The following is a 26,208-nucleotide window of genomic DNA, read 5'->3' on the forward strand; positions in this document are numbered from 1 at the left end:
AAAATAACCACATAATGAAAAGTTCAATACTATGCCACATTAAACAACATAATAATACTAGAAGTACGTGCCGACAGTAGACATAGGGGCAAATGCACTTCCAAATCCTCAGTCTGAAACATACTGAGTAAGCAACTCATCATCCGAGTACCAGTCCTCTACTACAACCCTATTGATGTGGCTAGGCTCACCTGCGTTGCTCTGACCTGCCTGTCGCCTGTAGTAAGCGGCCTCCGCTTCATCTGCGGCCGCTGCGGCCTGAGTGAAGAACGCGTCGTCATCCTCCTCCGCCTGTAAGCCCGCCTCTGCTAGACCAATGAGCTCGCTCAGTCTGCCAGTGTCTTCCTCGGCCTCCTTTCGCCTGCAACCCTGCCTCTGCTAGAGCGATGAGCTCGCTCAGTCTGCCAGTATCGTCCTCAGCCTCTTGCGCCTGCAAGCCCGCCTTTGCTAGAGCAATGAGCTCACTCAGTCTGTCAGTGTCGTCCTCATCCTCGTCCCCCTCATCAGACAACACAATCGGTGATTGAACGGTGCGACCAACTCGCGATCTATGCTCATCTAACTTCTTCTCCTCATACCTTGCACGAGCTAGCTCTGCAGCATGTTCCTCGCTGCAACCAATCCCTTCATGTATAAAATGCAATCAGTTAGCAATGTGATTATATTACATTTAAAATCAGGCAACGAAAAAAAATGCTTTCAAGCACTCACTAGCACATAATGCAACAACATGCTCGTTCAAGACCTGCATCTATACTCTTGTCTCCTCCCTTGCCTCATTCCTTGCCCTCTCCTCCTCTAACGTCATCCGTCTCTCCAATCCCCATTTGTTAAGCCCAACATCGATCGGGTTACAAATACCGCGTTGTCTAGCAAACTCACACATCTTTTCTTTGTGATGTTTAACGAATAGGTTGACGTAGTCAGGTCCATATCCCCTCTTCCGTGCAATTACTTGCCTCTTCTTCAATTCATCCAAGAACTTAGCTTGACCATCATAACATTCCCACCTACATTTCCTAGTGCTCTGTTCAAACGAAAAATTATATCATATATGTCTTAGCAAAAGAAACAAAATACGATTTCATGTTTACCACAAAAATAACCAACCTCATCATACTCAACCATATGGCCGCAATAATGGCCTATTCCAAGCTCTGAAGGGACTATGCCATAGTTGGATTTAACACCACATTCGCACATGACAGGAGGTGCTTTGTAAATTACCCTTTTTTCTTCTTTTCCTTAACCTTTCGCGGTTCTTCCGGCCATTGGTTCTTAGGACCATACAACCACTCCTTGAAACGACACTTCACCATTGAAAACACCTAAATAAGTAGACATTAGTACATGAACACATATAGCTCAACATTTCAACGCATACACTTTGCACTTACTTCATGCTTGTTTGGACACACAAACTCCAACGTATTCTCAGGGTTTATCACAGCTCGATCTCCATAATCGCACAGAGGAGATTCCTCGAGTCGTCTAACTACAGCTAGGTGCTTCTCCTTAGCCGTCATTGGCGGAGGGTTAGGAGGGGTGGAACCCACCGCTTGAAGTGCTCACGTGGATGTCTCCCTCTAAACCAATCGTCGAAAAGGAGATACCTAGGATCAAACTTGTCTACACCGTCGATCCACTGAAAGAAAAAGCACCTCTCATAGTCCTACACAACAAGATTCCAACAAAATATTAGTAGCATACTTACACAAATAAAGAAAAAGGATAGTGAAAACAATTTCTTACATTAAAACGACTGCATGTGTAGAAGCAACGCGCCGCTGTGTTCGGATGTTTCGATTGAAAAACATGGGCCGGGAAACCACAGTCACAGTTAGGGACAAGGAGGTCAGGAGGGACGAGGGCATCTTTGCTAGACGCGTCGGGGTATAATTCTCGAGGACGACCCCGTTTTCGCCAAAACTCCTCCCGAAACATTTCTTGCATCTAACAAAACGGATGTAATTTAACAAACATAAATCAAAACATCACAAATAAATGTCAATGAGAACCATAACTACAATACAACCAATTTCGTTCTAAGAACCGAAAGCAGTTAACATTAAACCCTAAACCTATGGTTTCCCATTTGATGCACAACAATGAACCCATAACATAACTACATGCGCCTAGGTTTGCTAGCTTTTCCACGCATTGACATCATCCAACGGTTGTATAATACATATATTGAGGGATAGAATGAAACCCTAAGTGATGACGATTATTACGTTGAAAAATCCAACTAATATATACCGAATCGATGCGAAAAAACTAGGAGGGGAGCGAGGATACCTTGCTCTCGAAGATCTATGGATCAAATCAAAGTTTCCAAGGTCCAATATGCCGATTCGTGAGGTAGGGTGAAGTGGGGAGAGAAAAAACCCGAGAGGGAGAAGAAAGAAGAGGAATAACGCTCGGGCAGAAAGGTTGGGCCGGGGTTAAATGGCAGGGTCACTGGCGCGCTCGGCGCCAAGATCTACGACGCCGAGCTCCCTGCCATGTCACCTTCCACGTTCGCTTCGAGCCCAGAAGCTCGGCGCCAGGGACGCTGGCGCCAAGACGTGTTAGCTCGGCGCCAGCATCAATGGCGCCGAGCTAAGGGTCCATATTCTGAAATCTTTCCTTCAGGGGTCTATTTGTGAGAAACTTTCAAAAAAGAGCTAAAATGTAAAAAATTCGGACAACATGTTCACACGTTGAAACACTGAAAGATTTGCAGCTCAAAGATCTATTCAACGGTCGAGTCATCTGGTCTAATGCATCTTAGGGCCAGACATGTACTATGGCTGGAAATGCGTTGTTCTATTTTCTTTGAGCATGGGTCGTGAGTTCAGGTCACAAAAAAAGGTGCTTGAGGCCTCTTATCAAACAATACACATACGGGTGTAAACTAGTGAGAACTCTTATCTTTAATTCGTCGTATACTACTACTCTTAGTAAAAATGAGCATGGAGAGAGATAAACAGTTTTGTGCAAGCCATGTTGTGTGATCCTAATTTGTGGTATAAATCTTATGACACCTCTCTTAGGGCTACTTGATCGCTATGTTTCAGAGAGTTTGAGGGCTTGTTTGGAACACGGGACATTTCCCCTATCCTTACGTTTTTCATGTGAAATTAAACTGATTTCGGTGAAATTCCTGTGTTCAAAACAGGCTCTGAAAATTAAAACACATGATCAAAACAACGTATACATATATAACAGGAATTTGGCAGCACTGTTACATGAATGAATACAAACATATACGATGTACGAAATTTGCCGTGTAACAAACATGGCTCCAGGTAAATATGTGCTGCTACGAGGGGTCCCATCTGAATATCTGATGAATCACGAAATCAGCGATTGATGCATACAAATCAGAAACCAAATCTGCCGAGCTGATGCAACACGGATCGGACATACAGAATGCGTCTCGGCTCCCCAGCATAATCCAGCAGGCGGCTCCGGCCACCAACGCACAAAATATAACGCGACTGATGATTGGTGGTCAAACAAACACATTAGATACATAAAGATATTTGAATTTTTAAACAAGCCGCTTGAACGAGTCGTCCCCGGCCTGTTCATGGCATCCCGGATATTCTCAGCTTATGCCATGAACGAGATATGACTCAGATTACGCCATGACAAAACTTGAGATGTTTCTGAGTGGTGCTGCAGCTACCATCCGAGAACCGTCTTCTAATGAAGTTTTTTAGTACGTTTGCAGATGAATCCAACAGAAGCGCTCCAGCAAAAAAAAAGTGCATGTCACCTACCTAGTTTCCAGTTGAAATTCCAAGCTCTGAGAATTGCAGAACTGCAAACCCGAGGCATTATTTGTCCCCAAATTTTGGAGAATGAGCCCAGGTTCCCTCAGACAAAACAGTGTCCAGTTCAAACTTCAAACATTGTCGAAAACCGCCACCTTAGCCAGCTGTCGAGAGCCTCCGTGTGGCAAAAAGCAGCCTGCACAAGTTTCGGTGAAGCTGTTAGTTATCGTCAGTTTTGATGGCAGGTCAGATAAAGTTCAGACGACCAATGTCCGGGCTTCTGTTATCGTCAGTTTTGTTAGCAGCAAGAGGAGGAACACTGCCAGAACTCTCCTTTTTGGTGCTTCTCTCTTGGAAGTGTTTCCAGACCAGGTGCAAACAAACATTCAGGGCTGGTTGCAATGACACGACATGGACAGCCGTATGTCCTATGTGCAGTCTCAAAGGGCATATGCTCGAATTATGCCCCAATTATTCCTTGACACCCGCCTCGATAATGTAAGCACTCTTTAACCTATTGTATACATGCAGATCAGACCTTCTGCATTGCTAACATGCATGATTGTGTCATACTAGGAGCAAGAGGCGAGGGATTTATTTAGTTGATCAGGGCAAGGGATTTTTAAAGTGAGATCCAAGACACTGATTTAACTTTCTGATGGAACTTCCATTGTCATAGGAAATGTCTGCAATGTCAATATTAAAACTTTGGAAACTAATAATCGTAAACGTTATTTAGATTTTTTATAAGTACCAGCATATTTTTCATCAAAAGTACCCTAACTTATTATACAAATGAATGAGAATCTTTACTGACACAAAATATTGAATGCATGAAACAATGTCTTCTCACTCTTTTATTTGTGACTAAGGGAGCACCTGAGTAGCCTATCTGATGGTATGGCTTATTGCTCTGTTTCGTAGAGATAATATGTGAAATAATATAAATTAAGTGTTTACCTTTTTTTTCTTATTTGTCTGGGAGGATTGCTGCTGGGTTTTCAGTTTTCTCAATCCAAAGTTTCCCCTATTCGCCACCTATATCCAAGTGGATGAAAGAATCGATTTGATAATAAACTGTTGTCAGCTTAAGCAAAATTGTTATGTGGAAGTAGAACCTTGGGAGTACCTACTATAGTGCTTGTTTGAAGCCAGACTATTTTTTTTTTCAACCTTGGGAATGCCTACTGCTGTGTTTTTTGGAAGCCATTTTGGGAGATATGGTTGTCAGTATCTACATCTAAGGAGGTGTTTAGATCCAGTGACTAAAATTTAGGAGGTGTTACATGAGGGTGTCGCATGCGGTGTTCAGATACCAATAAAAAAAATAAATTACAGAATCCGTCAATACTCCACGAGACGAATTTATTAAGCCTAATTAATCCGTCATTATCACATGTTTATTGTAGCACCACATTGTCAAATCATAGACTAATTAGGCTTAAAAGATTCGTCTCACAAATTAGTCACAAGCTATGTAATTAGTTTCATAATTAGTCTATATTTAATACTCCATGCATGTATCCAAACATCCGATGGGACAGCGACTAAAGTTTAGGAGGAGCAACCAAGCACCCCCTAAATGTAAACTGGCATGCCCAAAATGCAACGTCTATGCCTATAATACTGATGCCATCTATGCATCTCCCTTCCCATACCGCAAAACGATCACAAGATCCACTGGGAAAAAATGTCCATGAACTATGAAGATCACTCAATGTCATCATCTCATGCTGATGATACCGATGAAAGGAAAAGCACAGTTTCAGTCTCCCCCGAGGCTGGCGCCGACGAGGAGCCATTTTCATTCTTTGAGCTGCTTTGCTACGCCGACACAGTAGATTGGCTCCTCATGGCCCTGGGAACCATTGGGTCTGTCATCCATGGCATGGCATTCCCAGTTGGATATCTCCTTCTTGGAAAGGCACTTGATGCCTTTGGAACCAACATAAATGATCCGGAGGTCATGGTCCATGCGCTGTACAAGGTGAACTTGCTAAAATCCTTTATCATATCATTAGCCTTTCGAATTCCGATTCTATTGGTCTGCAATTGTTTTCAACTTGCATGAGGATTTCCTGCTTGTTGCTTGAAGGTGATCCCCTTTGTGTGGTACATGGCAGGAGCCACTCTTCCAGCTGGAATGGTTGGTAAGTCAAGAATCTGTTGTCCATTCCTTCCATGATGAATGTAGATTTTCCTTGTGGTGCTTTAGAAAGAACAAATATAGGGGAAAAGGCAAAATGTGCATACCTGTGATTTTTTGGTCTGGCTCTATGAAACAAAGATATAAAGTAGAACTGGCAACATTGCTCACTGATTTCTTCGCCCACTAAGCATAAAATTAGCTCAACTCAGGAGAGATTTTATTTTACAGGTGCGCTTGGAAATTAATTTCCACTTATATTCATTATATATGACATAAAAGCACATCTCTGAACTTTGACGAGTACAGTAAAGGCGCACTAATTGCAAGGAAATATTATTTTTGTTACCAGCATACACCTATGTTCAGAAATGACAAATATAGGAGACCTACTAGTAAAAAAACAACATGGCAACTTCAGTGGTGAAATGTTGCTAACCTTTTATCTGATGAATTGGCTGCATGCAGAGATCTCCTGCTGGATATACTCAAGTGAGAGACAGTTAGCACGCATGCGGCTCGCGTTTCTGAGATCAGTCCTTAATCAAGAGGTTGGGGCCTTCGACACTGACTTGACTACTGCAACCATCATCACCGGAGTAACCAACTACATGAGTGTCATACAAGATGCAATAGGAGAGAAGGTAATGGATTTCACAATCATATGAGCATTATATTGATGCAAGACTTCTGAAACTCTGCGGTCAGATCTGCATCTTAAGTTCACTCTTCTGCAGCTGGGTCATTTCATTGCAAGCTTCTCCACTTTCTTTGCTGGCATCATAATTGCGTTTATCAGCTGCTGGCAAGTTGCAATGCTTTCCTTCCTGGTCATTCCACTTATCCTCGTCATTGGAGCAGCATACACGAAAAAGTTGAATGTCTTATCTTTGTCACGCAATGCTATTGTTTCAGAGGCAATATCGGTTGTAGAGCAGGTATTGTGAGATCAGTTAACACCCATACCTCAAGCCAAGTTACCTGAATAGATAGAAATGTTGATACACAGATCATCTCCCGCTTCGTTAAATATGTTTATAAACCTTCGTATACATTTGTTCACAGACTTTGTCACATATCAAGACCGTCTTCTCCTTCATTGGAGAGAGCTGGGCCCTGAAGTCCTTTGTCCAGTGCATGGAAAACCAATTTAATCTAAGCAAGAAGGAAGCATTGATAAATGGAATAGGACTTGGAATGTTCCAAGCAGTGACCTTTTGTTCATGGGCACTGATGGTTTGGATTGGGGCAGTTGCAGTAACCAAAAACAAGGCAACAGGAGGTGGCACGATAGCTGCCATCATGAGCATCCTCTTTGGTGCAATGTAATAATCACAAACTCACTGATTGGTTTCGTTGCACTAAAAATATTTTTTTTCAAATATAGTTACCATTCAAACAAAACATTGAAGCAACTCACATCCTTTAGGTTTTTCCTTAAAAACTAGGCCAATTCTATTCTACTTAATTGAAAGACAGAGCTCCTGCCATTACCTTCAAAAAAGAAAAAAGAAAAAAACTCACATCCTTTAGCCAAAGTTGCCATTAATTTTTTTATTTGCATGTATTCTAGACTTCATGGATTTCCCTACTGCATGGATTCAGATCAATTACCTATGCCGCACCAGACCTTCAGACCTTCAATCAGGCAAAAGCTGCAGGAAAAGAGGTCTTCAAGGTGATAAAGAGAAAGCCATCCATAAGTTATGGAAAAAGTGGATTAGTACTAGACAAGATTCATGGAGAGATCAAATTCCGTAGGGTGCACTTTGCATATCCTTCCCGCCAGGATAAGCCGATTCTCCAGGGATTCTCATTATCCATCCCCGCAGGCAAAGTCATAGCTCTGGTAGGAAGCAGTGGCTGTGGGAAGAGCACTGTCATTTCACTACTTCAAAGGTTTTATGATCCAACTTCAGGTATGCTTCTACAGTCTTACCAGTGCAACTAGCCTGATCTAAGTCACTATTTTTCGATTAAACCCTGAACAAAAAAAGGTTACATATTGTTTATTAGTCGTACTTCTGTGAAGCATTAGTAACTGTAAGCTTAAGTAGTATTAAAATGTTTCAGTCATGTAACAAGGCCTAATACTGCAGGTGACATATTCATTGATGGCCACAGTATCAAGAAACTTGATCTGAAATCGCTGCGCAGAAATATAGCTTCAGTCTCTCAGGAACCATCACTGTTTTCTGGTAACATAAAGGACAACTTGAAGATTGGTAAAATGGATGCAAGTGACGAAGAGATAACTGAAGCAGCAACAACAGCTAATGTTCATTCATTCATATCCAAACTACCAAATGAGTACTTAACCGAGGTACTTCACCACTTCCTATGGAAACTTATAAAATACTTGGGGTCGTCGACCATCGTATTTAACCAAACATGGATTAGGGTTTTGACTCATGATTTGTTAAATTCCAACAAGATCTCTCAAGGACCGAAGTCAACTGAGTGATGCATTAAGAATAGAACTTTAAAATTACAGATAGTCACAATTTATTCCCATAGGAGAATCATGGATGTTTCCACATTATTAGACATTCAAAGATATAAAAATAACTCCCGCTGGAACTTCCTACAATTAAATTGTTTCAGGTAGGAGAAAGGGGTGTGCAGTTATCGGGAGGCCAGAAACAAAGAATAGCTATTGCAAGGGCAATGCTGAAGGATCCACCAATCCTACTTCTCGACGAAGCAACAAGTGCCCTTGATTCAGAATCAGAGAAGCTAGTTCAAGATGCACTTGAGAGAGCAATGCGCGGAAGGACTGTTATCTTGATAGCCCACAGGATGTCCACAATTGTAAACGCTGACACTATTGTTGTCGTCGAAAATGGAAGAGTAGCACAAACTGGGACACATCATGAGTTGCTTGACAAAAGCACATTCTACTCCAATGTATGCAGCATGCAAAATATAGACAAGGAAGCTGAAAATAAAGTGGCAAGGTAAAGTTAAATGTAGCCAATGGAAAGTTTTACTTGACCAATGTTTTATACTCAGTTAAGAAATTCTTCAATATAACTTATCGCTTCAAAAGTATATGCATCATGCATGGGTTGGGGGTGTACCTTGGAATCCCAATGAATGAAGATTTTTCAAAACGGACGCCAGCAGTTTCAAATCAAAGTAAGAGTTACTATTTACAAATGATGAACAGAACAAGAAAGTGCAAAAAAAAAGACACACAAACTCCTTGCTAGGAAGTTTAGTGAAATTATTACATATAAGTAGGATTACTAAGTAGAACTTACGTTTTTTGTTTGATTGATTAAACAGCGCTTCTGATAACATGGAGGAACAAATTGGCGAAGCACACATCAAGCAGTCCTCTACAAATCAGGGACCAAAGAAAAAGCTAGAAAGACTGGAGTCAAAACAACCAAGGAATGAGAATGTTAAGGAAACACACCCTTTCTTTAGACTTTGGTATGGATTGCGTAAAGAGGACATTGTGAAGATTCTATTTGGCTCCGCAGCAGCAGCCATCTCTGGAATCTCAAAGCCTTTGTTTGGTTATTTCATCATGACCATTGGTGTGGCATATTATGATCCGGATGCAGAAAAGAAAGTCACCAAGTATTCTTTGATATTCTTCACAGCAGGGATGGTAACAATGGTGAGTAACATCTTGCAGCACTATATTTATGGTATCATTGGAGAAAGGGCAATGAAAAACCTAAGGGAGGCACTCTTTTCAGGTATGTCACATGAAAACCTTGAATTTGTTAAGTGTTCACCATAAATTCTCACAAGAGAACATTATATACATACCTCATACCCTTGATAATATGAAATTATTTTGCTCAATGCAACGCAGCTGTTCTCCGAAATGAGCTTGGTTGGTTTGAGAAACCAAATAATGGCGTAGGATTTCTTACCTCACGCATTGTCAGTGACACGTCAACAGTCAAGACCATCATATCTGACAGAATGGCAGTTATTGTGCAATGCATCTCTTCAATTCTGATAGCAACAATAGTAAGCATGAAGGTCAATTGGAGAATGGCTTTAGTTTCATGGGCAGTCATGCCATGCCATTTCATTGGTGGCCTTATTCAAGCCAAGTCAGCAAAAGGATTTTATGGTGACTCTGCTATTGCTCACCGGGAACTTGTCTCCCTAGCTTCAGAGGCTGCTAGCAACATCCGGACTGTGGCATCCTTTGTTTATGAAGATGAAATAATCAAGAAAGCAGAATTGTCACTGCAAGAACCCTTGAAGATCACCAAGATTGAGAGCATGAAGTATGGGGTCATCCAAGGTATCTCGCTCTGCCTCTGGAATATTGCACATGCAGTGGCGCTATGGTACACCACAGTTTTGGTTCAGAGGAAGCAAGCCTCATTTAAGGACAGCATAAGATCATACCAGATATTCTCACTCACAGTGCCTTCCATCACAGAGTTATGGACCCTCATTCCTATGGTCATGTCAGCCATTTCAATACTGAATCCTGTATTTGACACACTTGACAGAGAGACACAAATTGTGCCGGATAAACCAGAAAACCCAGGCAAAGGGTGGCTTATCGGTAGAACCGAGTTTCAGGATGTGAGCTTCAATTATCCATCAAGACCAGAGGTGACCATTCTGGATGGCTTCAATCTAGTTATTGAACCTGGCCAAAGAGCAGCATTGGTTGGCCCCAGTGGTGCAGGAAAGTCCTCTGTACTGGCTTTAATACTGAGATTCTACGATCCTTCCAGAGGTAGAGTGTTAATTGACAACAAGAACATAAAGGACTACAATCTCCGATGGCTCAGGAAGCAGATTGGGCTAGTTCAACAAGAACCAATCCTGTTCAACACATCCATCAGAGATAACATTAGCTATGGAAGTGAAAGCTCTTCAGAGACTGAAATCATCCAGGCTGCAATGGAGGCAAACATTCACGAATTCATCAGTGGTCTACCAGAAGGGTATGGCACTGTTGTTGGAGACAAAGGGAGCCAGCTTTCAGGAGGGCAGAAACAGAGGATTGCTATTGCAAGAACAATACTAAAGAGGCCTGCCATTCTGCTTCTTGATGAGGCAACCAGCGCACTTGACGGTGAATCTGAGAGGGTGGTTATGAGCTCTTTAGGGGCCAAAGTGTGGAAGGACAAAGATGAGCAAGCCAGTATGATTACAAGTATCACAGTTGCACACAGATTGTCCACGGTCATAAATGCAGATACGATAGTTGTGATGGAAAAAGGAAAGGTTGTTGAACTTGGTAATCACCAAGCGTTGATCTCCGCTGAAGATGGCGTTTACTCAAGATTATTCCACTTGCAAAGCAACATGAAAGATTGACCACCATCTATTCAAGTTCCAATGTGGCCAAAGACCAAAGACACTTAGCAAGAATAGCTTTAGGAGATTAAGCATCGCTTAAATGCACTTGCTGTCACTTCACAAATTGTAATAACATAGCTAGCTCATCATATACCGATGATGCATAGTCCATCAGTTAGGGCAAAAAACAACTGCTATTTATTACTTGAATGATATCTGTTTGGAGCGCCTCCACTGCCATATGTTTCACCTTATTCTTCCTATGCAATATAAGGCTAGCCAAAATATCTGTTGGAATATAAGTGAATTGCCTATCTCTCTCCATCAGCTTAAGCTTTTGGGTTGAACTGGTCGGTGCATGCAACTCAATATGGTATCAGAGTCAGAGGTCTCGAGTTCGAATCCTGGTTAGCGCAATTAAATAAAATAATTGTTGCTCGCTCCTATTCCACGTCTGAGGCCTGAGGGAGCCTCCACGTGAGGGGGAGTGTTGGAATATAAGTGAATTGTCCACCTCTCTCCATCAGCTTAAGCTTTTGGGTTGTACCAGTCGGTGCATGCAACTCAATAATATCGAAGCTAGAGTAACAGTATTTAAGCCAGGAAAGGGATTCAGTAATATACTAATATAAGCTGGTTCCCCTGCATGCGGTCCATCAACTAGTTTAACCATCTTTTAAGGTTGAGGACAACTTGAACAAAGCTCTCTACAAGAAACTAGCTGAATATCTATTTTTTGTAAATAAATAGGCAAGAAATATAACATAAAACTAGACCATAGGAGAAGACTCCCCTATGTCTTTGAAATAAGAAGGTGCCAAGCTTCGAACCCGGTCGGACGGGAGAGTCCCGGAGCTCACTGCTCTAACCGGTCACACCGCGAGAAGCTTGGCAAACATAGAAAGAAAGAAAACATCATGAACAAAAAAAATTGAGCTACCTAAAATATTACATGCCAAAAATAGAATTACCCAAATTCGGTACAATGGACATTACATAAAAAAGCTGAGATGCTTTATTTCCAATGAACTATGAATTAACTATGAATCTATAAGATACAGCAAGTTCACATAATGATCATACTATTCACCCAGATCAAAACTGAAATCAGAGAATCAGGCTGTTGGATGACTATTCACTATTGTGAAAGTTCCAGGCACTAACATGATGGCATGTGGTTTTAGAGGACGTAATAAGACTTGCAGCAGAAACTACCTTGTTTATTACTGGACACCTTGCTCTTGTAGTCTTGATGATGCAATTTCCCTTTTTGTATGCAGCAGAAACATCAAACACATTTAGCAAAGCATCATGTATACGTACGAGGAAATAGACGGTGTATTTATTTGGAATTTGGAAGGATTAAGGAACAGTGTTTTCAGATCGGACGACTAATCGCGATTAATCGTGATTAGTCGTCCTTATCGTAACCAGGTGCTCGATAAGGGCCCTCGATTAGTTTAGACCGATTAGAAAACTTATCGTCAGATAAGTTGCGACTAATCACGATTAGTCGTCCGATCAGACTAGCCGGACGACTAGTTCGGGGGAGGGAGAATTTGGCAAAGCTAAAGAATTCGGCCCACCTTTAGCTGGCCCATTAGGGTAAGAAGAAGAGGAGTGAGTGACCTAGTGGGAGTTGCAGCCGCATTTCCAGCTCCCGCTGCTCTCTCTCGCAGCCGCTGCTCTCTCTGCTCCCGCTGCTCTCTCTCGCAGCCCCCCCGCGGCCTGCCTCTGGATCTCCCTCGCCGGCGTCCGCAGCTCCGTCCGCGCCCCTCGCCGGTGTCCGCAGCTCCGTCCGCGCCTCTGTCGGGCGTCCGCAGCTCCATCCGCGCCTCTCGCCGGCGTCCGCAGCTCCGCCCGCGCCTCTCGCCGGCGTCCGCAGCTCCGCCCGCGCCTCTCGCCGGCGTCCGCAGCTCCGTCCGCGCCTCTCGCCGGCGTCCACAGCTCTGCCCACGCCTCCACCTCCGCTCGCTCCTGTCTCCTCCCCTGCCGGAACCCAGTAGCTCCGCCCGCCTCTGAGGCTCCTTCCTCGACTCCTGGAAGACGGACACGGGAGGCCTCAAGCATCAAGATGAGCCACCATGATACAGGTAAGTGGCCAAATCAGCAAGCAGCAGTTACAGGTAAGTGGCCAAATCACCATGATAATGATTCATTGCAAACATGATTACATGCCAAACTGTGCTTGGTTGCTTGCCTCTAACATTTACCTATTTATTATGGCCATGTTTACATATATTTACATCATATATATAGTATATACATGGTCGATCAGACCATCTAGGCACAAGGACGACTAAATGTCCGACTAGCCGATTAGACCGATTAGGACCGACTAATCGACCCTTATCGACGACTAATCGCGATTAGTCGTCTGATCGGTGGTCATACTGTAGAATAACACCGCACACCCTAATCAGGGGGGGTGGCCTTCATTATATAGCCTAATAGGCTAGGGTTACAATGTACACAGGCCAATGGGCCATACGCCCAATATGGGCTTATTATATTCTAACACCCTCCCTCAGTCTAAGCGGGAGTGTCACGAACACAAAGACTGGACCTAAAGTCAGTGAACAACTGTACAGATAACCCTTTGGTCATAATGTCCGCGAACTGATGAGATGAAGGAACATGGAGCACCCGAACCTGTCCCAAAGCAACCTTCTCACGGACAAAGTGAATATCTATCTCAATATGCTTCGTGCGACGATGATGAACTGGATTGGCGGTCATGTAGACAGCACTAACATTGTCGCAGTAGACGATCGTCGCCGAAGAGATGGGTGCGTGGAGCTCCTGAAGTAACTGACGAAGCCAACAAGTCTCAGCCACAGCGTGTGCAACAGCACGATACTCAGCCTCCGCACTCGAACGAGAGACCGTAGTCTGTCGTTTAGAGGACCAAGAGACTAAATTGTCGCCAAGGAAGACGCAGTACCCTGAAGTGGAGCGCCGAGAGTCGGGACAGCCAGCCCAATCAGCATCGGAGTAGGCAGTCAAGCTTGTGATGCTGCCAGTGCCGATGTGAAGCCCGGTGGACAGGGTGCCTTTAACATACCGCAGGACACGCTTGAGCATCGCAAGATGAGGCTCTCGCGGGTCGTGCATGAAGAGGCAAACCTGCTGAACGGCATAGGCAAGATCCGGACGAGTCAGCGTGAGGTACTGTAGAGCACCGGCGAGGCTGCGGTACTGAGTGACATCCGCCACCGGAGCGCCGTCCATAGCTGAGAGCTTGGCCTGAGTGTCAACAGGAGTCGCCGTAGAGTGACACTCAGTCATGCCGGCGCGCTGGAGCATGTCCACAGCGTACTGGCGCTGAGACAAGAAGAGGCCAGCAGCAGAACGCGTGACAGAGATCCCGAGGAAGTGATGAAGGTCCCCGAGATCTGTCATGGCGAACTCGGAATGAAGGAGCTCGGTGATGCGACGAAGAAGCGTAGTCGACGAGGCTGTCAGAATGATGTCGTCGACGTAGAGCAGCAAGTAGGCGATGTCGGCACCCGCTTTGTAAACAAAGAGGGACGTGTCGGAGGTCGAAGCAGTGAAGCCGGACCGCTGAATGAAGCCGGAGAACCGCTGGTGCCACGCCCTGGGCGCCTACTTGAGTCCATACAAGGACTTTTGCAGGAGACAGACGTGGTCGGGAGCCGTCGGGTCGACGAAGCCGGGCGGCTGCTGGCAGTAGACGGTCTCGTTCAGATGGCCGTGAAGAAAGGCGTTCTTCACGTCCAGCTGATGGATTGGCCAGGAACGAGAGGCGGCGATGCTGAGGATGACCCGGACGGTGGCCGGTTTGACAACCGGACTGAACGTCTCGTCGTAGTCGATGCCGTACTGCTGCGAGAACCCACGAACGACCCATCTGGCTTTATGACGAGCCAGAGAGCCATCAGCATGATACTTGTGCTTGAAGACCCACTTGCCGGTGATGACGTTGGCTCGAGGCGGTCGAGGAACGAGACGCCAGGTGCCATTGTCCATGAGCGCCTTGTATTCTTCAGCCATCGCCGCACGCCAATTCGCATCGGCGAGCGCGGCGCGAGAGTTGCCTGGCAACGGAGAAGCCGGACCGGAGGCCGCTGCGGTGAAGCCATACCGCTGCATGGGCGGCGACAGGGAACCCATCTGGGAACGAGTCGCCCGCGCAGGAGGCTCCTGCGGTGCTGGAGCCTGGGGCAGCACTGCCTGCTGCAGTGGGGCCGAAGGTGCCGCCGCTGCCTGCTGCAGTGGGGCCGAAGGTGCCGCCGGCGGCGGAGCTGAACGACGACCGTAGTGGATGCCGAACCACTGCCGGGCAGGGGCAGGGGCGACAACACCTGCTGGCGGAGGAGGTGCTGGAGCCGCGGCCTGCCGAGGAGGAGCCGCGGCCTGCCGAGGAGCCGAGGGCAGCCGGTGAGCAGCGCCATGCCACAGGATGGCAGGGTCGAGTCCGACGGGATCGCCGGCATCGCCAGCGTCGTCTGAGCCAGACGAGGCAGGCGCCACCGAGGTCCGCGAGTGCCGAACGTCTGAGGTAGACGGGGCCGGCGCGGGAAGTAAGTCCTGTAACAAAAAATCAAGAGAATCCGGTCGAGGCTTGGAGGCCGCAAACGGAAAGTGAGCCTCATCAAAGATGACGTGTCGCGAGATGATAATCTTGCGAGTGGAGAGGTCAAGACACCGGTAACCCTTCTGTGATGGAGGGTAACCGAGGAAGACACATGCCGTGGAGCGAGGAGACAGTTTGTGGCGAGTCGTGACACTAAGGTTGGGGTAGCATAGGCAGCCAAAAACCCTGAGGATGGAGTAGTCTGGCATCTTGTGGTGGAGAAGATGATATGGTATACCGTTATTTTTGGACGAGGATGGCCGCCGGTTCGTGAGGAACACAGCGGTGGAGAGAGCTTCGATCCAATAGGATGGAGGCATGGCGGCATGAATCAGAAGCGTGCGAACACCATTGTTCAGAGTCCGGAGCATGCGCTCAGCCTTGCCATTCTGAGCGGATGTGTAGGGGCACGAGGTGCGAAGGAGAATGCCACGGCCAGCCAAGAAGGTGGCGGTGGCATTGTTGAGGAACTCGGTGCCATTATCTGCCAGAAAACAGCGGACAGAAAAACTGAACTGTGTGTGAGCGTAAGCAACAAATTGAACAATGTGTTCATGAACTTCAGATTTATGACAAAGAGGGAATGCCTAGCAATAATGTGTATAATCATCAACTAACACAAGATAAAATTTATAACCAGAAATACTCGCAACTGGAGAGGTCCAAACATCACAATGAACAAGTTCAAAAGGTGCTGATGTACTAGAGACCGAACTAGCAAAAGGCAGCCTAGCATGTTTACCGAGCTGGCAAGCATGACAAATGCGGCGAGCTGCTTTATTACACTGGATAGCTGATAGCTTATTTAGAGTAGCGACGACAGCAGGGGCAGGATGACCAAGGCGGGAGTGCCACAGCTCCGGGGAGACGACAGCGACGTGACAGCGAGGTGGCATGCGATGTGGAATGGTGTAGAGGTCCCCATGGCTATTGCACCGAAGGAGGACTGTCTTGGTCTTGAGATCCTTAACAGAAAAACCAGAGGCGTCAAACTCAATTGAACAATTATTGTCGCGAGTAAGCTGTCGAACAGATAACAGGTTACGGGTGAGGTGCGGAGCGACAAGAACATTATCAAGATGAAAGGAACGATCAGCTATTTGTAAGGAAGATGTGCCACGACTAAAGACAGGAATAGATTGCCCGTTACCAACCGTAATGGAGGACGGTGGTGACGGGAGACGGGAAAGAAGTATACCGTCGTTGGAGGACATGTGGGATGTCGCTCCGCTGTCCATGACCCAGGGGGAAGACCCCTGAACCGCCATCTGATTGAGGGCGGCAATCAGGCTGGTCGCGTCCCAGGAGCCGTACCCGTACCCTGGCGACGCGGTGGAGTATTGGGCCGGCGCGAAGGCAGTGTGCGCCTGCGGAGGGGGGGGGCGGCGGTGGAGGAGGCGCGGATGGCGCGCCCCACTGCTGCTGCTGAGGAGGCCACTGCTGGACGGGCCAAGGGTTATAGCAGACCCAAGGACCGGCCGGCTGAGGAGCCTGACGTCCGCCTGGAGCGCCCTGGTTGGCGCCATGCTGCTGGTTGCGCCCGCCGCCTCCATTGTTGCCGTTGCCGCCACGTCCTCCTTTGCCCTTGCCCCCCTTGCCCTTGCCACCACCCCCACGGTTGGATGACGCGGGAGTGGGCCGGCAGGATGGCGAAGTGCAAGAGGAGGTGGAGGAGGCGACGAGTGCTGATGCCGAAGCCTCCTTGCCCTCGGAGCCGAGGCGAAGCTCCTTGACACGGAGCATGTTGGTGGCAGCCTTGAAGTCCGGGAGCGGCGACGTGTTGGCGATGATGTCGGCGGTGGTGGCGAAGCGAGGATTGATGCCGCGCAGGAGGTTGAGCACAAGCTGCGCGGGAGAGATGGTGTGACCAACCTCCCGCAGGGCGTCAGCAGTATGCTTCATCTGCTGGGCGTAGGCATCGACCGAGAGATCACCCTGTAGCATGATGTGGAACTCCTGCCCAAGGATGACAGCGCGAGGCTCCTTGTTCGCTTGGAACAGGGCCTCGATGGAGACGTACAGGGCACGCGCGTCTTGATCAGGCTCCATGGCGAGGTCGAGGACGGTGTTGTCGCAGGAGCCGTACATCCAGCCACGGATGCAAGCGTCGGGCTGAGACCACGTGGGATCAGCCGGGCGTGCAGCCTCCGTGCCATCGATGTGGCCGAGCAGCCCGTACTTGGCGCAGAGGGCGGTGAAGAACGCCTTCCACTTGGAGTAATTGGGGCGCTCGAGGCTAAGGGCGATCGGGACGTGCTGCTTGACGTTGACGGCGGCATAGGCGGCGTAGAAGGCAGGGGCGATGCCGTCCCCCATGGCGCCGGAGGTTCCGGAGCCGAGAACACCGGAGGTAGCAGAGGAAAGCGTCGAGGACGTCATGACGAAGTCGACGCGCGCGGCCTGTTCGCTAGAAGCAGGGGCGCGGGTGGCAGCGGCCTGTGCAGCGCGACTCGCGTCGGGCGGCAGAGGCGGCGGCCTGCAGGTGCGTCGCGCAGCTGAAGGCAGCAGCGAGCGGCGCGGCCTGAGCGACGCGGTGAATCGCGCGCGGAGGCGGCAGCGGCTGGAGCGGGCTAGCGCGGCAGCGGCTGGAGGGGCGCGCGGGGCAGAGGCGGCGGCAGCCCGGCAGCGGCTGGAGGGGCGCGCGGGGCAGAGGCGGCGGCAGCCCTGTGGTGCGGTTGCGCGTCCCCTCGAGAAGGAACACGGGCAGCGGAAAAGGAAAGGGAAGACCCGGGATCAGGCCCCCAGAACTCGTGATACCATGTAGAATAACACCGCACACCCTAATCAGGGGGGTGGCCTTCATTATATAGCCTAATAGGCTAGGGTTACAATGTACACAGGCCAATGGGCCATACGCCCAATATGGGCTTATTATATTCTAACACATACGACTAGCCTCGATAATACGATCTGAAAACATTGCTAAGGAATATGTAGACTAAGATCGGGTTCCAATAGCAAAGTGGCATTGCTTTTTTTTTTTTGAACGGGAAATACAGCAGGGGAAGCCCCCACTGTAGGATTTTATTAAATAAAAACAGAAACCTGTGCAAAAGATAGAGAAATAACAACAAACCAACCAGCCGGAGGGCTGAGGTAGCCACGGTGCGAAGGGAACCGCAGGCCAAAAACCAGGGAGGCCCAACAAACCAACCAACCGGAGGGCTGAGGTAGCCACGGTGGGAAGGGAACCGCAGGCCAAAAACCAAAGAGGCCTAAGAGAGGAGATCTAAACAGAGGAGAAAAACTACACGTTTATCATCTCTCATTCTAAAAGCCTGAAGTTTGGCCTCTTCACAGAAGAGGTTTTTCCAAGAAGAGAAAGAAGGCCGGCCTCTGTCAAATATGAAGTTGTTTCTCTGCTTCCAAATATGCCAGGCAGCAAAGTGGCATTGCTATTCTGGATTAGACTTGTAGCTGGAGTAAAGTAATGTAACGTGTAGATGAAAACAATGTTGCCGCATGCCCTATAATATGGTTACGAGGACAAATGATTCATGCTTAGTATTTCCCAAAGATGTGACTTTTACTGCAAAACTAAAGTCGGAGACATCATCAAGAAAGTTTACTTTCATGTCTGAATACGCAGGTTGACATCGTCTTGCATGTCAGCAAAGGAGTCATGAACAAAAAATGGGAGCCGCTAGGATGAGCAATAGATAAACTATTTTTTCGAGGCTGGAGCTGGAATAATTAATTATGAATCTTGATAGTGTCATCGGTGCAAATTTGTAGCTATGTGGTTGTTATTGTGTTTATTAGCTACTAGTGCTATAAAGCTCAGTGTGCCGGCTACTCACTTTTTGCAAATTAACACAAGATCCGGGAAAAGCAATGCCACTCATCGAAGAGAAGGGTAGGCCCACTGAATCATCTGAACCTAACATTGCAGATGGCAAGAAAAGCACACCAGCAGCATCTATGGCGCCAGAAACAGAGGCTGAAGACAGATCGTTTCCATTCTTTGGCCTGCTTTGCTACGCGGATGCATTAGATTGGCTGCTAATGGTATCAGGAACCATGGGGTCCTTCATACATGGCATGGGGCCTTCAATGTCGTACTACATACTAGGGAAAACTCTTGACGTGGTCAGGAACAACATGGGCAATAACGAGGCCACAGTCCATGAACTCTCTAAGGTTACCTCAGATCTGATTTATTTTCAAGCTACCCTGTTAAATGCCATTCGATTCTGCTGATTGATTTTTGTTTGATTTTAGTGTTGTTTCACTAACATTATCTACTTTACATGTTCCTGTTTGCAGTTAATTCCATATATGTGGACCTTAGCAATTGTTACCCTTCCTGGCGGAATTATTGGTGAGTGAAGTCTTCAATTTCTAACTTTGCTATGTTATCAACAATGTAAGACAAAGAAAGCAAACCAGTAATTATGCCTTCTATGAAGCATACTGAAGCTCTTTGAAGGACGGATGCAGTAGTATTTCACCAAACATCATTTATTGGACACCTAAAAATAATTGGCCAAAAAAATATCTTTGAAATTTGAATACAGTAGCAGGCAAGCAGCAAACTGAAAAAGAAATAAGCATGCAAATAAAACAATTCATTTGGTGGTAAGAAAGAGGAATACATAGTAATGTCATTCCCTATGTAACTACTTGTCCACACATGCAGCAAGAACACAGCATCATGGGAATTGAAATGATATGAAATAGCTTAGGTTATTTTCCAATGAATTCTCTAATCTTTTCATCACAAACTCACAATGGCCCTGCTATAGAAACTGCAAGTTGGATGTATACAAGTCAGAGGCAAATGGCACGCATGCGGATAGCATATCTGAGATCAGTGCTCAGTCAAGATATTGGAGCTTTCGACACTGACTTAACCACTGCAAATATCATAGCTGGGGCAACCAACCACATGAGTGTCATACAAGATGCAATTGGTGAAAAGGTATTAATTTTCCTTCTAGTATATCACTGCAAGAGTCCTTATCACTGCAAGGATAGGACTACATCAAGGGTCAGCTTTGAGCCCTTATTTGTTTGCTTTAGTGATGGATGAGGTCACAAGGGACATACAAGGGGACATCCCTTGGTGTATGCTTTTCGCGGACGATGTAGTGCTAGTTGATGAAAGCCGGACAGGAGTGAATCAGAAACTGGAGTTATGGCGGGAGACTTTGGAGTCCAAAGGTTTTAGACTTAGTAGAACTAAAACTGAGTATATGAGATGTGACTTCGGCACTACTACTCGGGAGGAGGAAGATGTTAGTTTGGAAGGTCAAGTAGTGCCTATGAAGGATACTTTTCGATATTTAGGATCAATGCTACAGAGGGACGGGGATATTGATGAAGATGTTAGCCATAGAATCAAAGCAGGGTGGATGAAGTGGCGGCAAGCGTCTGGTGTCCTATGTGACAAAAGGGTACCACAGAAGCTAAAAGGCAAGTTTTATAGGACGGCGATTAGACCTGCTATGTTGTATGGTGCAGAATGTTGGCCTACGAAAAGACGACATATTCAACAGCTAAGTGTCGCGGAAATGCGTATGTTGCGTTGGATTTGCGGTCATACAAGAAGGGATCGAGTTCGGAACGATGATATACGTGAGAGATTAGGGGTAGCGCCAATTGAAGAAAAGCTTGTCCAACACCGGTTGAGATGGTTTGGACATGTGCAACGGAGACCTCCAGATGCACCGGTGCGTAGTGGAATCCTAAGTCAGGATAGTAACGTGAAGAGAGGCAGAGGAAGACCGAAGTTGACTTGGGTAGAGGCAATAAAAGGAGACTTGAAAGGATGGAATATACCTAAAGACTTAGCCTTAGATAGGAGTGCTTGGAAGACAGCTATTCACGTGCCTGAACCTTGATTGTTTCTGTTGGGTTTCAACTCTAGCCTACCCCAACTTGTTTGGGACTTAAAGGCTTTGTTGTTGTTGTTGTTGTTGTTGTATATCACTGCAAGAGTCACTAACCCAAAGAGAAGTACCAAAAATTTGCTCGATGATAACCAATCTTAAAAAGTTGGCTTACTATTTTCTTCAGATGGGTCACTTTATATCAAAACTTCTCCACATTCTTAGTTGCTATCATTGTTGCCTTCGCATGCTGTTGGGAGGTTGGCCTGCTCTCTCTGCTAGTTGTACCTATGCTCCTCATGGTTGGAGCATCTTATGCCAAAATAATGATTCGCATGTCCCTCACAAGAACATCTTTCGTGTCTGAAGCAACCACTGTTGTAGAACAGGTACCTATGCAAATGAATGCCATGTTAAAGTTAAGTAGGTTTAAATTGAATTTGTAATCATATGATATATTTGTCCACAGAATCTTGCACATATAAAGACCGTCTTCTCATTTGTTGGAGAAAAGTCAGCTATCAAATCTTTCAACAATTGCATGGATAATCAATACACGTTAAGCAAGAAAGAGTCGATGGCGAAAGGTCTAGGTTTGGGAATGTTACAGATCGCAACATTCTGTTCATATTCATTGGTAATCAGGGTTGGAGCAGCTGCTGTAATTGACAGAAAAGCAAAACCTGGTGAAACAATTGCAGCCGTCATTAATGTCCTCTCCGGTGCAATGTAATACTGAGAAATCTCCTTTCAGCAATGTAGGATATTGCATGATTATCTTGTACTCAAATGTTTAAATATATATTAATCCTATATAGTTGTCTGTGATTCAGATATCTATCGAATGCAGCACCAGATCTTCAGGCCTTCAGCCAAGCAAAAGTTGCTGGGAAAGAAGTATTTAAGATTATCAAAAGAAATCCAGCAATAAGTTACGAATCAAAAGGAAAAATCTTGGAAAAGGTCACTGGAGATATAGAAATACGAGAGGTGCACTTCACATATCCGTCCCGTGAGGATAAGCCAGTTCTCCAAGGTTTCTCACTGGCTATACAGGCAGGCAATATTTTAGCTCTTGTGGGGAGCAGTGGATGTGGAAAGAGCACAGTGATTTCTCTGGTTCAAAGGTTCTACGATCCTATATCAGGTGACATTATAGGGCACATGCTTATCATTGCAGAAGCATTCATTTATGGATATACTATTCAATCACTGCAAATATTAAATTCTACACAAACATATTAAATTCTGACTTATATCCTATATATGTGGTTGTGTCCAAGAGTTCTTGACCTTATGAGATACAGAGTTTTTGAGGTTACAACCTTACAAGACCACTTCACATATTAAATTCTACACAAACACAGGAATGAAATGTGGGTATATCAAACAAAATACAATATTCAGAAACAAAAAAAAATGGAAAGGAAACTTATGCATAGAATATAACAGTCAAATATTGTGTCTGCTAGTTTTCTTGAAAAAATGTTTTTGTGAATAAGTTGTTATAAAATGCAGGTGCGATTCTCATTGATGGCCAAGACATTAAAACACTCGATCTGAAGTTCCTGCGGACAAATATAGGTTCAGTCTCCCAAGAGCCATCACTATTTTCAGGTACCATCATGGACAACTTGAGAATTGGATTGATGCAACTGATGAAGAGATAATTGAAGCAGCCAAAACAGCTAATGTGCACTCTTTTATATCCAAACTTCCAAACCAATACGCAACTGAGGTGAGATTTTATTTTATTTAAGCAAGGACCATTGAAGACCTCACGAATCTCCTTTCTTTTTTTCCATGGTTGTGGATGAAATTATATCAAATTATTAATATATTTAATAGCCAGCAAAATTAAGTTGGACACTGAAGAACTGATTTTGTTGTCAACTAGGAAGCTCAGTACCAAGAAATCATGTGAAGCAGCAATATGCTGCGTATGCTCTTTATTAATTTTCATAAAATTTTGTTAGACTCCAGAAGTAGAAAATAGCAATCATCGCTTCTTTGATTAACCACTACAGGTAGGAGAAAGAGGTGTACAATTATCAGGAGGTCAGAAACAAAGAATAGCAATTGCAAGAGCCATTCTAAAAGATCCACCAATTCTACTCCTTGATGAAGCGACAAGTGCACTTGATTCTGAATCTGAGAAGATAGTTCAGGAAGCTCTTGACATAGCTATGCAAGGAAGGACAGTTATCTTAATTGCCCACAGAATGTCAACAACCATAAATGCAGACAAGATCGTTCTTGTGGAGAATGGAAGAGTAGCTCAATCTGGAACACACGAAGAATTGCTGGAGAAAAGTGAATTATACTCAAGTATATGCAGTATGCAAAATCTGGAGAAGGATTCTGGCAGGAGCAAGACAAGGTAGATGCAATCAATTGTCCACTTTTTTTTCCACATTGTAAAATGTTCTCGCATTGAATCCATCATGGCACTGTACTGAAAATGCAACAATGTAACACTGAGAATATGCTTTTCTGCAAGTAGATCGATGATACCTAACTTGGTTTACATGGAACTGGCGTACAGTTTACTCATTTGTTTATTTGATTGGTAAAACAGATTTATTGATCAGGTCAAAGAAGAAAAGAAAAAAGAAGAATCACAACATGGAACATACAACAAACCATCTTTCACTTCTAGTGAACAAGGAAAAACACTAGAACAGACCGAGCAACCAAAGCAAGCAATCAGAAAGAGAACATCAACTTTCTATAGAATATTCCTTGGAACTTTTAAACTGCTCCCGGAGAAGGTTCTGCTGGGCTCCACAGCAGCAGCAATCTCTGGGATCTCAAGGCCTATATTTGCTTTCTACATCATGACAGTTGGCATAGCATACATTAAACCAGATGCAAAGAGTATAGTCAGCAAGTACTCAGTAATTTTATTCCTCATTGGACTGCTCACATTTTTCAGTAACATCTTTCAGCACTATATATATGGCCTGGTTGGTGAAAGGGCAATGAATAACCTAAGGGAGGCCCTCTTTTCAGGTTTGTTGACAACCATAACTTTGTGTCTCTCGCAATTGCAATTAACAAAGAAAAATATGATTTCTTGTTGTTCGGAATCATAACACCATTTCTCTTCAATGAACGCAGTCATTCTTCGGAAAGTTATGATTTCTTGTTGTTCGGAATCACAACTAAACTTACACCATAGCAAGGAAAGTAGGAAACCGAAGTATTTTGAAGCTACTATTTTCCGGGAGACGAACGGGAAATCGACGCAGAAAATGCACTCACCCGCTCATCAGTCGTGCCGCCTCCGATTCCCCTCGCCTCCTGTTTGGTCCCTTCCTTCTCCCTCAGCGCTCCTCCAGCTGTTGCGCAGAACAGCTACCCATCCGGAGGATGGCGGGCCGCAGTCGCTGCTCCTGCTCCTACGGCGAGCGCGTGGCGACTGGCGACCATGGCGCCGCTTCCGTCGGGGAAAGGAAGGCGCGGGGAGAACGGGGGACGGTGTGCCGCCGAAGACGGAGCGCTCTCCGGCGGCGGGGCCGCGGGGGCGGGGCGGCGGCGCCCGTTGGTGCGCTGCCCAGTGTGGGCCTCCCGATCGTAATCTGACGACCAGGAATGGGAACGGGGAGTCGGGTGTTTTGCCACACCCACACACTTCCGCGCCCACTCCGACTCGGAGACTCCGGTGTCAGGCTTTTTTTTTCTAAAATAAAAATCATAATATCATTAGAAAATAGATATTAAATCTTAAAATTACAAATATCGTTAACTTAATGAATTATATTAAAAAGTACCTATAAAATATCATGAATGAATGTCATAATAATATTTTAAAAATAAAATTATGAGTGGCGGCTATTTATGATTCTTGGGCCACCCTTTGGATGGTAGAAAAACAAGAAAAAAATAAGATTTCCAATGCTATGGATGAGTTGGAGAGTTAGATTTTTCGCAGAAATTGCTTGCATAAAAAACGTAGATAACTTTCTTTTGTGTTTAATTTCACAGAAAAATCATGGCAAAGCACATCTATTCAAGCCTCATGTTATTGTGTTTTTCCTACAATTGATTCGAACACCTAATTCTCTTAAATAATATTCTACTCCCTCCATCCCAAATTGTAAGTCATTCCAAGAATCTTGGAGAGTCAAAGCTTCTCAAGTTTGATCAAAATTATAAAAAAAATTACAAAGATTTATGACATCAAATAGGTATGCTATAAAAATATAATTAACAAAGAATCTATTAGTACTTAGTTGGTATCATAAATGTTATTATCTTATTATATAAACTTGGTCAAACTTAAGATGCTTTGACTCTCCAAGATTCTTGGAATGACTTACAATTTGGGATGGAGGGAGTACAAAATGTTTGTTTTTTTCTGCTTTGCACATCTCATTCATGGTTTTTTCATAAAACCCTAGATCCATAAGGTATCAGCCAATAAATATCATGTGTCAATCATCCTATAAGTTGTTAAAGCTTACCTTTTCGCACCATGCATCGTATATGGGAGGAGGGCGAGACAATGGATTGTCCACCATTTCTTATCATTGCAGGGGGATAATACAAATCACATGGCCATCTGAGGCCATCAAAACTCCA

General features: G+C 45.3%; 2 protein-coding genes, 1 long non-coding RNA gene and 1 pseudogene across 3 annotated transcripts; 2 read left to right on the forward strand and 2 right to left on the reverse strand.

Annotated features, from left to right (window-relative positions):
* Positions 1-5,227: 5,227 nt before the first annotated feature.
* On the forward strand, positions 5,228-11,395 carry LOC136476477 (ABC transporter B family member 13-like). Its single transcript, XM_066474335.1, has 10 exons — positions 5,228-5,748; positions 5,857-5,911; positions 6,376-6,551; positions 6,645-6,845; positions 6,973-7,232; positions 7,513-7,826; positions 8,007-8,230; positions 8,512-8,864; positions 9,196-9,617; positions 9,737-11,395. The coding sequence occupies exons 1-10, from the start codon at positions 5,452-5,454 to the stop codon at positions 11,212-11,214; spliced, it is 3,780 nt and encodes a 1,259-aa protein (XP_066330432.1). The 5' UTR covers positions 5,228-5,451; the 3' UTR covers positions 11,215-11,395.
* A 2,333-nt stretch (positions 11,396-13,728) lies between these two features.
* LOC136469156 (uncharacterized mitochondrial protein AtMg00810-like) lies at positions 13,729-14,598 on the reverse strand. The gene has a single exon (XM_066467465.1). The coding sequence runs from the start codon at positions 14,596-14,598 to the stop codon at positions 13,729-13,731; it is 870 nt and encodes a 289-aa protein (XP_066323562.1).
* A 4,990-nt stretch (positions 14,599-19,588) lies between these two features.
* Positions 19,589-24,894, forward strand: LOC136476478 (ABC transporter B family member 11-like; annotated as a pseudogene).
* Positions 20,084-25,024, reverse strand: LOC136476479 (uncharacterized). Its single transcript, XR_010763591.1, has 3 exons — positions 24,889-25,024; positions 21,800-22,017; positions 20,084-20,265 (listed from the first exon to the last, which is right to left on the reverse strand). It is a non-coding gene; the product is annotated as an uncharacterized lncRNA (long non-coding RNA).
* Positions 25,025-26,208: the final 1,184 nt, after the last annotated feature.

Source organism: Miscanthus floridulus, chromosome 8, assembly GCF_019320115.1.
Source record: "Miscanthus floridulus cultivar M001 chromosome 8, ASM1932011v1, whole genome shotgun sequence".
NCBI classification, from domain to species: Eukaryota; Viridiplantae; Streptophyta; class Magnoliopsida; order Poales; family Poaceae; genus Miscanthus; species Miscanthus floridulus.

Bases quoted from the DNA above. Each gene is read 5' to 3' on its own strand.
- LOC136476477 (XM_066474335.1), top strand. From the start codon at position 5,452: ATGTCCATGAACTATGAAGATCACTCAATGTCATCATCTCATGCTGAT. The intron at 5,912-6,375 runs GTAAGTCAAGAA...GGCTGCATGCAG, and splicing joins TCTTCCAGCTGGAATGGTTG to AGATCTCCTGCTGGATATAC. The intron at 6,846-6,972 runs GTATTGTGAGAT...ATTTGTTCACAG, and splicing joins CAATATCGGTTGTAGAGCAG to ACTTTGTCACATATCAAGAC.
- LOC136469156 (XM_066467465.1), bottom strand. From the start codon at position 14,598: ATGACAGATCTCGGGGACCTTCATCACTTCCTCGGGATCTCTGTCACG.